Raw genomic sequence first — 12,052 nt, forward strand, 5'->3', positions numbered from 1 at the left:
CCCCCCAATCCATTCACCCACCCACTCATCCACCCATCCATCCATCTACCCATTCATCCCTCCATCCATCCCTCCATCCATCCACCCACCCACCCATCCATCCACCCATCCATCCATCCATCCATCCATCCATCCATCCATCCATCCAGTTATTTAGTCATTTCATCAGCCAATCATCATATATACATTGAGCAGCTGTTGTTTTCCGGGCACTGTGCTCAGCTCTGATGGCACAAGTACTCACTTAAGAACACAAAACTGACTAGCAAATGCCAGTCGTTGTTAAAATAAGGGGCTTAAGTATCCTTCGATTTTGATGTCTGAGGGGCTCCTAGTACAAATCACCTGTGGGTCCTGAGGGACAGCAGCACCTTGATGAATTTGTTTGAATATATACAAACAGAATCACAATCATATTTGGGTGGTATCACACTATCCTGGGATGGACAGGCATGGAGAAGGCTTGCAGTCCCTACATCCTGTGTCCTCACCATGGCAGCTGGTGTCCCCATACCACATCAGCAGGATCAACCAAACACCTGTTGATGCTTACTCTGTGATTTAGTAGCTACTCTGGGACAACGCCAGCTCCATTAGTGGCTGCTGCTTCTGTCTGGTGCATCGACAGTTCTGATACACTGCAAGCCTTCGGTGATGTTCACCTTGCAGACTAGAAAAACAGTCTGTGAATTGAACAAACCTAGGTTTTCTCTGGAAGCAAGATTCACTGAGGTCATTTAGTCTAGTTAAGTCATCTCCACAGTAGAAACCAGCATCATGTTTCCAAGGATGGGAGTCCAACCTAAACAAACAGCATAGCTGTCTCAAGGGAGCTGAGCGAGGTGTGCAGGATGGCTTCTTGGAGGAGGTGACTCCTGGCACCAGGTCCCAAAGAGGGGCTGATTTTTTTAATGCAAAGAAGCTAAAGGCCATAAGGTAATGTGTCTCATTGCTAGAGAGTGGGAGCTTGAAGCTCAGGGTGGGATGGGGAGGCTGTGAGGAAGAAAGGCCACGGTGCTCAGTAAGGCCTGGTGTTAACCTGCAGGTGGAGGCTGACCAGTCAGGAAGGCTAAAGAGGACAAGGGCTGTGCCTGAGTTATCTCTGCCTGATGCAGAGAGCAGAGGCTTGGGAAGGAAGAGCTGGGTACTTGGGAAGGAGGCAGCCTGGGGATCAGAGGCCTGCTGAGAAAGGATGGGAGGGGTCAGAGTCTTGGCTGCCTGGGTGTGCAGGGATAGCAGGTGAGTGCAGGTCTTGGAAAAAGTGAGCTCCTTAAGACTCACTGATGAGGGAGGGAGAGAGGGAGGGAAGGGGAAAGGGAGGGAAGGAGATGCCAGTACACAGGTAGGCTGTCAAGTCCCTAGATGGGGTGCTAGTCCTGAGTTGAGTAAGCTTAGGGGCAGAGGAGGGGAACTCCTGGGTGTAGGACCTGGGTTCTGAGACTGGGGACTGATGAGGGAGGCTCTTTGCTTTGTCACTGGCTTCTCTTTCTTTTTACTGATCCTTTGTCCCAAGTCTCTGACTTTCTCCAAATTCTCAGGGGAGGAGTCTCTTGCCTGAGGAATATTGGTGATTCAAGTTTTCATGCACCCTAGCTCTTAGTTCCCACTTGCCCTACATCTGGCCCAGCTGTTTTAAATTGCCTCTGAGAAGTGCAAACTCAGATAGTCTTCCTCCTGGACAGGGGTCAGCCTTACAAATTTATCACACGGTTCCCTTTGCAGCTGAGACCAGCCCATCTTAAAGCCATGATTCGGGATGTCGGTGAAGGACCAGAGGGAACCCAGTGTGCTGGTGCTCTGACTGGGACAGCGCTGTGGGGAAATGCCTGTTTTTCTTACACCTTGGATTTGTGAAGCCACTGTAGACCCTGGTGGCCTCTGGACAGTGAGAGCTGCCTGGTCACAGCAAATGCCAGGTTCCCTCTCACTGTGTGCAACATTGCAGTGCTGTGAAGACAGCACCATTTACGAGGGAAGGTCAAGCACAGGAAGGGACCTGCTCAAGTGGCAGCCCACGGTCTCTTTCTGCTCAGCACTTGCCTTTGGGTCTGAGGTGGAAGGTCTGGGTCCCACGGTAACTCTTGAATTTGGTCACCATGTGAAACCGGAAATGGAGCCCGCTTATCCAACACTGTGGAGTGTACAAACTTGAATTGCTTCTTTGCGTGGGTCTCTCATTCCTGCCTTTTACCAGATGTGAGAATGGTCTGCTGGTGTCAAACCCCAGGGAATCTCGGCACCTCTGGTACTCGCCCAGAGATTTTCTACCCACTTCTGCCTACTTACTGTGTTTCCCTGTTAAATGTTTGGAGGGAGAGTCTATGCATTCTCCAGTCTCGCAACAGTATAGGGCAGTAGTTATGGCCATATGTTTGGGGCCTTAGACATAATGGTGAGAGGCCTCAGCCTGCCTGGGCTCATGTGGGATGCAAGGACCCTGGGGGTCCTCTGGGCCCCATTTCACTTAGGCTCCACCATAGCTCCGTGAGACCAGGAGAACAGATGGAGGTTCAGGGGACTGAAATGACTCTATGAGAACAGAATGGAGTTGAGTTTCAGACTCAGCCTTGTGGGCCTTAGGCTCCATGCGCCCAGCTCTCCCATATCAGTATCCACACTGTAGCCAGCTTAGGACAATTAGATGGGCTGTTAGTGCGTGAGCCAAGATGGGATGCTTGGACATGGGAGCTGACCCAAGACATAGGCCAGTCCACAGCTGCTGAAGATGGTACTCAAGTATGGTTTCCAGACAGGAGAGGGGAGTTGGATTGACGCAGGTGGCTGTCACCAGGGGTAATTCTGGAGCATGGGGAGACGGGACAGAGGAAAGACTAAGGTGCCTGAATGAACAAGGGTCCATTGCAATGGTGGGAATTCACATCCTCATCCCCATCCTAGATTCTGAAGCCTTGACAGATGAGTCAGCGCAGCCAGTGGCGTTTCTCTAATGAAGAAAGCAGGCTGTCTCCTGAAGCCCAGCCCTGCTCAAAAGTAGGAATATGCATTCCATCATTTTCTCCTCCTCTGGACTGGTGTCTCAACAGGAAACAAAGCAGACAGGACCAGACTGCCATTTTTCTACTGCAGAGACTCGAGTGTTATGAGGGGGCTGTGCTTTGAGGGGCACATGGTAGAGGCAGAAGGCTGAAGTCCTACAGCAGGCCGTGTACTCTAAGTGTGTGGAGGGCCACCGCAGCCCCACGCAGGCAGAGCCCCCCATCAGTTCTGCCTGTGTCGGGGGCAGTTCTAGAGTTGGGAAAAGAGAGAGCAGAGCCTTGTTCCGAAGAGTCTTTGTTTGGGCAGAGGAAGTGGGTTTCAGAGAGCAGAGAACCTGCAGGTGCTGTTGACTGTGGGTACAGCCTGAGGAGTGCCAGGGATGGGCGCCCGGGCCTGGTGAACAGGAGGAGGCTTGAAGAGCGAACAAGAGGGGTCTTTCCGGGCAGTGGGACTGTGAGGACAAATGCATGGGAAGAAGAGTCGCGTGTGTGGAGAGGCCCCGTCAGCAAAGGGAGCTCTGCTCAGGGTGAGCTGGAGCCCAGGCAGTGGTCCAAGTTTGCCCGATCTCCTTACTACACCCTAGCCTCACTAGAGTTCAAAGCAGTGGTGCCTAGAATCCACTTTCTACTTGCAAGGACCTGCCCAGAAAGCAGACAGACGCCTGGGCCTGCTGTCACTTTACAGCTTGTCGCAGCATGCCCAGGCTTGAGTGTGGAGGACCTAGTGTGCATTTGTGTTCAACACCGTGATTTTAAGTTTGGAGATCTTTGTTTTAAGTTTTCAAGTTTTAGAGGTGGAGGTATGAAAGGTGGGGTCGACAACAGGCTTTTACTGCAAATGTCCATGAAATTCACTACACGAAGATGCATAGAAAGTGAACGAGAGGAACGTACGGAGCTTTCAGCTTGGAGCCTCCCTATTTTAAGACAATGTGTCACCTGCGCCATGATGACCTAGATGGGGGGTTGGAGCCCCTGTGTGTGGGGCTGAGCCTGATACCGGCCTGCAGAGTGGAAGCCGGCATGGGCATCAGCTGAGCCACCCTTGCAGTGGGCTCTGTCCAGATGGGATGTGGGTATACACAGGCTGATGAACCCCTGCAGCAGCCCAACAGGAGAGAACGGGGTGGGAGCACCCCGGGGCAGAAGTGGGCAACGAGAGTTTGCCTGCATGGGAGTTCCATCCCTGACTTCTCTTCCTACGTTCCCTTCTAGTTTGACCTGCAGCGGATTGTGATTTACTGTGACTCGAGGCACGCAGAGCTGGAGACTTGCTGTGACATCCCATCGGGCCCGGTGAGCAGAATGACACAGGATGGAGGAGATGCGTGTGGGATGTGGGGGCAGGAGTGTGCAGGGCAGCACTGGCTGCCAGAATGTGGCCTGTTGGGGAGTCTGGGATGCTGTTCCACTTCCAGCTGTTTATACAGGGTGTGGGCTGGGGAAAACCAAGTTAAGCAAGTCCTACTGCGGTCTGGGCCTCAATCGAGGTGACCCCAAAGCTTCTAGCCAAGTGATATGACCCAGCATTGGGGAATGTGGGAGGCAGAGGATCGAGGACACCCTGAGGTGATCACAATGGATTGATGTCATCAGCACTCAGAGGAGAGGAAGCCATAGTACCATAGGACAGGCAGCAGGATGGAGAGATCAGGGCATTAATGGCCCCAGAGCCTAGGGTTGGCTCCACTAGACCCCCGTGTGCTGTGCCTGCACCCCTCAGACCTTAGTCCTCAGCCTTATATCCCTCGCCTTTCTAGCCCTGAACTAAACCCTAGTTCCCAGTCTTGCTTGAAAGGTGGGTTTGCTTCCCAGGGCTGAAGGGTGAGGGCCTTGCACAGAGCCTGACAGGCTCAGGTTCAAGGACACGGTGAGGGTTTGGTTACTGTCTCTGTTCAGCATACAGTGTGCAGGTGCTAGGAGCTGGAGGCATGTGAACATGGGTGTGGGTGTGGGAGAAGGAGAGAGAGGGGGGAGAGAGAGGGGGGGAGCAATTGGAAGTGAGGAACTCTAGCTGGTCAGGAAAAGGTGAGGTGAGGTATTAAGTGATTCTTGTAGGTTGCCGAGCTGGTCAGTGTCTGGGAAGAGAGAGAGGGGGGAGAGAGAGAGGGGGAGCAATTGGAAGTGAGGAACTCTAGGTGGTCAGGAAAAGGTGGGGTGAGGTATTAAGTGATTCTTGTAGGTTGCCGAGCTGGTCAGTGTCTGGGACTTGGCTGACTAGTCTGTAAGACGTGTCTCACACACTCACTATAACTCAGGTGGCCTCAGGGCCTTCTGAATAGCCATTACCTGCCCAGTCCCTTAGGACCTCCAGAAATTAGAGCTCTCGCCAGGGAGCGCTTGCTGGGTGAACAGCCGCTTCTGACATCTTGGTTTTCCCTCCCAGTGCCAGGTGACTGTGGTGACAGAGCCTCCACCTGTACCTCTACCGCTGCCCACCCCCGGCAACGAACAGATTGGGTTCCTGAAGACCATCAACTGCTCCTGCCCATCCGGGGAAAAGGTAATATCCATAGTCCATCCTTAGTTCTCAGTCTGCATCCTCAGTGGAACAGTCAGGGTTGGTGGACAGAACTAATCTGACAGTGAGTGAGATGAAAACTTCCCATCATGCACTTCATCTCCCAGAGCAGGATGCCCCAGGCTCACAATGGCTTTCAGAGTACTGTTGTTATTTCTTGACTTTTGTGCACACTGGAAGAGAGATTCTCAGCCGTGGACCTAATTCATGTTTTTGTGAAGATAACAGTATGTGCCTGAGGTCTCTCTGGCTCTTACTCCTGTACAACTAAGTCAAAACACATTCAAGATAGAACTCTAAACAAGAAAGGAGCGAGTGTTAGGAGACACTATGCATTAAGACACCCCCAGCCGTGTCGTCTCAGTGTGTCCTTTAGGCAGCTACACTGATTAACCTTTACGTATATGTGTGTGCATATATGTAGGTGTATGTATGTGTATATATATGGATAAAAGTTTTTGCATAATTTCACATTTTAAAAGGAGTACATGTTTGTGAACATCCTCATCACCATCCACTGAGCACATTAAATGCTTTGTAGCTCTTGATACACATACACACAAAACTTTAATATTGGACGATTTATTTATTTTTACTTTTTATTTGTATGAGTGTTATTCCTGCATACATGTACATGTACTACATGCATGCCTGGTGCCCACAGAGGCCAGAAGAGGGGGTCAGCTTTCCTGGTACCAGAATTACAGATGGTTGTTAGCGGACATGTGGGTGCTGGGAACCAAACCTAGGTCCTCTGCAAGAGCAGCAAGTGGTCTTAGCCCACCGAGCTGTCACTCCAGCCCCAAGTTTACCATCTGAGCAGAAGGAACAAAGACAGACGTGTGGCTGTGTGGGGACCGTCTCTGAAGATCCTCCGGACTGGAACTCCCAGCTTTGATCTACCACATGTGGCCATCCACATCCGCATAGTGCCAGCATGCATGGGGGATGTGAGGACTTTGCCCAGTGCTGGGGCTCCCTGGGCCTATAGGTGAAATGAAGGTTGGAGGTAATTGAATTCGACACTATTTTCAGGAACATGTTTCCTTCCTGATCCCTTTTCTTGACACCCATCCTTCCTTCTTTTTCTACCCAGAGAGCCAAACTTCAGGGGGACACAGCCCTTTAAGGAGCCCCTAGTCAAAGGGGGTTACCAGGCTCAACTTGCCTAATAAAATCCAGACCTGTTAAACCCTGAACAGAACCTTTTGTGGGACTGTGCATAACATTAAGATGTCACCTAACCAGTGACAGGTTAAGGAAGGAGAGGTCAGGGGGAGGAGGCAGGGTGTGTGCACTCAGGCCAGGCAGCTGCTCCTCCAGCTGCAGGCTCGATCAGGACAGCTCGGCCCATGATCAGATCTGTTATGCATGCCAGTGAAGTCTCAGAAGCAGCTGTCTAAACCCAAATCCTTCTGCGTCCTGTCTTTAGTTAGATCTCCAGTGGGAAGGGGAAGGTATGGGGAGGTTTTGATCTCTTGCCAATATGCACAGACATGGAGTGCAACCAAAACCTACTCTCCCCAGGCCAAGGCTTCCTGTTGGAGCCAGGCCTGTGCCTGGGTGGGTCCCATGAAGGCTCCAGTGGTTACTGGACCCAAAGAGGAGAGTTTCAGGTCAAGCAGGCACCCCTTCCCTTTGCCAGCGTCTCCTCACTCTTAACTCGCCATTGCCTGGCTCTCTACTGACCCCTTGGCGTGGTTTAAGGGCACCTCTCCTCTACGTCCACCCCGTGTGACCTATGCCACTCTCCGCAGTCTTTCTAAATCCACCAGTTTCCCTCCTAGTTTCCAGGCGGGGAAAGAACTCCTGGTTTCCTGCAGGACCTGCCTTTCTAAGGTGGCCATTTGGAAACACAGCACCTTCAGCACAGGGCACCTTTTCCTACCCCAGAGTTGCTTTGTCTGGTCAACATCTTCCTGTAGAACATGGCCAGCGACTCTTGGCCGGGCATAATACTGTCTGTGATTTCCCTCCAAGCTTCCTTTCATCCCTTCTATTTTCCACAGTCCACTCATTCAGTAAGAATTCTCTCATTCAGTAAGCACCTTCTCTTTCTCAGGAACCATGTCCTTTCCCACTTCCTGAGCTTCCATTTCCACAGTGACCACAGCGACCGCAGTGCACTGATAACGCTTCCTTGCTTTGGTTTCTATGAAACCCTAAGTTCCAGATGACAGAAACAGAATCGTAACGTGTTTGTATTTGGGCCCAGGCATCCCCAGGACTGAGCAAAGTCCTCACATCCCCTATGCATGCTGACACTATGTGGATGGTCACATGTGGCAGGTCAAGGCTGGGGGTTCCAGTCCGGAGGATCTTCAGAGACTGTCCCCACATAGCCACACTTCCGTCCTTGTTCCTTCTGACTCAGTGGATTCAGAGCACTTGTTCTCTTGTAGCTATTACGGTGCAGAGGCAGCAATGACACGATGTCTGCATTGATGGATAGTGGGTCAGGGTATGAGAAGACAGGTTAGATAGGGAGATGGACAGGTGGGAGTGAGGGATAAAGGTGCACACCCTCTATTGCTCTTGGTCAGATTAAGTCTTGCTGTTGGAACTTTTCAGTTGACATGGTCTCGGCGTCACAGTCTGGGTGCCATCAGCTGGTACGCTATTCCTTCGCTCCATCCTTCCCACTGAGGTTTAAGACCAGCAGACAATGACCCTGACATGTCAGGGTCTGCTATCTGGTTAGGGAGTGGGGCCTTTGAGCCTTGGCTCACCCCGAGGAGCATGCATCTTTACAGTCCCTGGTGGACAGCGAGACGATGTACTCCCTCCACCTGGCAAAAGGGCCACAGGGAGGAGCTACTCACCCACCTGTGAGGCAGGTGTGCCCTCTGCCTCCTCCACCCTCAATGGCATGTGCCGAGGGCATCTGTGTTTGCATTTAAAAAATATGTATTCTGCAAATAAATGAACATTGGTGTAGATTATTATTGCTCATGATGGGCGCACATGCAAAGGGTCCACTCGTGATATATTTATAATTATCATGTTGTTTTCAGCCTGGCATGTTGCAGGTAGCCTCAGCTTATGGATCATGATTAAATCCACTAATAAGATCTTTTACACATTTTAGATGTGTCACATTTTTTAATTTTAGTAAATAATCATTGCATGAACCAACAGTATTGTCTCAATTTCCTTTTTAATTGGAGTGATAACATTCAGGTTAAAAACATAGCTTGTGGAAAGTAGCTTATTTTTAATTATTTACATTGTCTATTGGTTATTAGAATCGTGTATTTATGACCTACAAAACAGTGCTCTAATATGTGTATTTGGTAGAACGAGTGAATAAATCAAGCTAAACAACATATCTATCACCTCAAATACCTATAACTTATTCTGCATCTAACTGAAACCTTGAACCCTTTGACTAATGCCCCCATATTCCCTGACTTCCGGGGCACTGATCCTTTAATGCCCCCCTGCCCCGTTCCCTGACTTCCAGGGCACTGATCCTTTAATGCCCCCCCGCCCCGTTCCCTGACTTCCAAGCCACTAACAACCCCTGTTCTGCTCTCTGCTCATCTGTGTTTGGGATTTTTAGCTCCCCAGTGTAAATGAGAGCATGGGGTATTCATCTTTCTGTTCCCAGGTGTGTTTCTATCTTTTATCCAATGGCTGCATTTGGAGGTTGTGTTGAAAGTTGCCCTGCAGGTTAGCAGTTCCCGAACAGGATTCTCAGCCAGTCAACCAGTTTCTTGCCCAACTCTCTGGTCAACACTCCGTGTACCACAAGATGAGCTTTTGAGTGTGGGAGAATAATATACAGCCTTAATTGTTTCTTTTTGTCTTTCTGCAGGGTGAGAGGGGCTTTGATGGCCCTGTGGGGCTCCCTGGTCAGAAGGTCAGTACCTACATGGACTGGGTGCCCCTTGCTTTACTGGCTGTGGAAGCCTGACCATGGCGTGTTAGATTGCTGTCTCACCAGCATTTTGTTTTGGAGCTGGTTGAGATGCTGGGCTCATGTTCAAACTGTGAGTCACTGACCTGCTCAAAGCTGCACTTGTCAGCCTGAAAATGTGAGTGTGGCAGGCAGGTTGTCCAAGCACAGGTCGAGCTCATGTGCTCCAACAGGCTCAACCCTCCACGGTCAGTTAATTCTGTATCACTCCTTGCTAGCTGATTGGTGTCCAGAAATGTTCAAGAGTTGGGCTTCAGAGTTTGCCTAAACTGTATAAATTTCTTAGACACAAATTTTGCAAATTCAGTAATTGCACAAAAACAGGTGCTCCCCCCACAGTGCTCCATCCTTGGTCATGACCAGCCTCCCCCTCCCTTACTCTCCAGGTACCTTCCCCATCACTGTTTTGGTCCTAGAACATTGAGATGTAGGGGTACCAATGGTTAGTGAGTGGGACAGTTCTTTACTTTTGCACAGCCATTTCCTAGTCTAGTGTTCAAAAGAGGGGCAGAATGTGGGGGCAGAGACACCCAGATATCTGGGTCTTCTAGTTTGCTTTCATATTTCTGCGATAGATACACTGACCAAAACCAATTTGAGGAGGAAAGGGTTTATTTTTCTTACATCTCCCGTTTCACAGTTCATCATTGAGGGAGACGGGAACTCAGGGGCAGGAACCTGGAGGCAGGAGCTGGAGAACAGACCATGGAGGAACACTGCTTACTGGCTTGCTCTCCTGGCCCATGCTCAGCCTACTTTCTTATGCAACACAGGCCCACCTGCCCAGGGGTGGCACCACTGACAGTGGGCTGGGCCCTCCCACATCACTCATCAGTCTAGAAGATGTGCCACAGACATGGCCACGGGCCAGCCCGGTGGAGGCAGTTCCCCAGTTGAGGCTCCGTCTGCCCACGTGTGTCAAGTTGACGCTAAAGCACCCAGCACAGGGGCTTCTCTGTTCTGCTGCTGCTGCTTCTCCCTTCTCTCTCTCTGTAGCGTTCCTTCATCCATCTCATCTGAACTGCCCCCTCACCCACCCCCCATACCCCACCTCTGTCTCTCCCGTCTTACTTGGTTTTGCATGTCTTCACCAACATTGTTATTACATGCCTGCTCAGTACCAGATTAAAGTCAGAGATGAAAGATAGGGTCAGCATTCGAACACAGGTCCTGTCCTCGTGATCCTGAGTCTGATGGTATCCACTGACTGGTGAACAAATTGCAGGGATGTGGGGGGATGGCACAGGTGCTTGCTCCAGACAGGTGGCCTTTTGTGCCGTCAGCTAGCACGACTTAAGCTCTTCCAGAGCACTGGGGCAGGTTGGCTGTGGGAAGCCTGTGAGTGCAGCAGCCCAGAGCCCTGTCGGGAAGATCTAGCCTGATGCTCATTTTGCTTTTAACCATTCAGGGAGACATGGGAACCACTGGACCAATGGGTGCTCCTGGACCCAAGGGAGAGAAAGGAGACGTGGTAAGATGCTGCCTTTCTGTGTGGTTGAACCGCACAGCTAATAACGTGGGAGGATGTGGTTCCTCCCGCATCACAGCCTGATTATACTGCTTGGCACCTGTGGGCCAAAGGCCTGGTGAGTGCAGGAACTGAGTGTATCCCCACCATGATATGAAGTCCATCTCTTTTCTACACATAAGAGAACCCTGCTGAATGTGGCCTTAGGGGGGTTTCAGTTCCAGGGGATGTGATGCCCTTCTGACATCTGCAGACATTGCACAACATGGATGCACTTACACACATACAGGCAATACACTCATATACACAAAAGGAAAATAATAAAATATATTTTAAGTGCTTAAAGCTAAAATGTAAAGCAGCAAGAAAAAACAACGGGATGGCATGTCCTGTACAAGGAAATCCGGTAATATTAACACTGGCTAGTCACCAGAAATCATTGGAGGCAAGATATAGTGAAATGGCAAGATCAAAGTAATGGTTGTGACAAGGTGTTATTGGGTGGCTAACAAGGATATGTGCGACATGCAAGACAGTGATATCAAAAAAGTGGGACAGGACAGGGCGGAGCCAAGAGAGGAGGCTGCATCTCACTGGTGGTAATTCATAAATAAATTTTATTTTATAATAAATCTGGAATGGATTCTGGTAAGTTGGTGATGACAAGCCTACAGAAACTTTTTAAGAAACTACAACATACTTTGTAGTGCAAATGCTGGAAAGGAAACTGAAGTGTCACACTAGTGAATATCTACTTTATCTGAAGGAAGAGAGGAGAAAAGGAGCAAAGGACAAGACACTCACAAACAACCAAACCAAATGGACTATATCCATCTACTTATAGAAACATCAATGTTATTCACAAATATGTTAAATTGACCAATGAAAATTGAAGTAATTTTGGGACAGGTTATAAAAATATCCATTTACTATTCTGATTATAGGAGATATACTTTACATTAAACATTCAAATTAGGGGCTGGAGACATGACTTGGTCGTATAGTGACTGCCTAGCATTGATTAGGCCCTGGAGTCTGTCCCCAATGAGTGCATACTTACATACAGAGAGAGAGAGAGAGAGAGAGAGAGAGAGAGAGAGAGAGAGAGAAATTCTTTGGCTTTATGGGTGTTCTACTCTCAGCTGTCT

At 49.8% G+C, this 12,052-nt stretch overlaps 1 protein-coding gene across 1 annotated transcript in view; it reads left to right on the forward strand.

The window, feature by feature from the left end:
- Nucleotides 1-12,052, forward strand: part of Col22a1 (collagen type XXII alpha 1 chain) — a 214,016-nt gene that overhangs the window by 59,190 nt on the left and 142,774 nt on the right. Inside the window, exons 8-11 of the mRNA XM_029554999.1 lie at nt 4,212-4,292; nt 5,383-5,499; nt 9,335-9,379; nt 10,845-10,907. Coding sequence (XP_029410859.1) covers nt 4,212-4,292; nt 5,383-5,499; nt 9,335-9,379; nt 10,845-10,907 — 306 coding nt within the window. The remainder of the gene's footprint in view (nt 1-4,211; nt 4,293-5,382; nt 5,500-9,334; nt 9,380-10,844; nt 10,908-12,052) is intronic.

Source organism: Nannospalax galili, unplaced genomic scaffold (assembly GCF_000622305.1).
Source record: "Nannospalax galili isolate Female #2095 unplaced genomic scaffold, S.galili_v1.0 scaffold525, whole genome shotgun sequence".
NCBI classification, from domain to species: Eukaryota; Metazoa; Chordata; class Mammalia; order Rodentia; family Spalacidae; genus Nannospalax; species Nannospalax galili.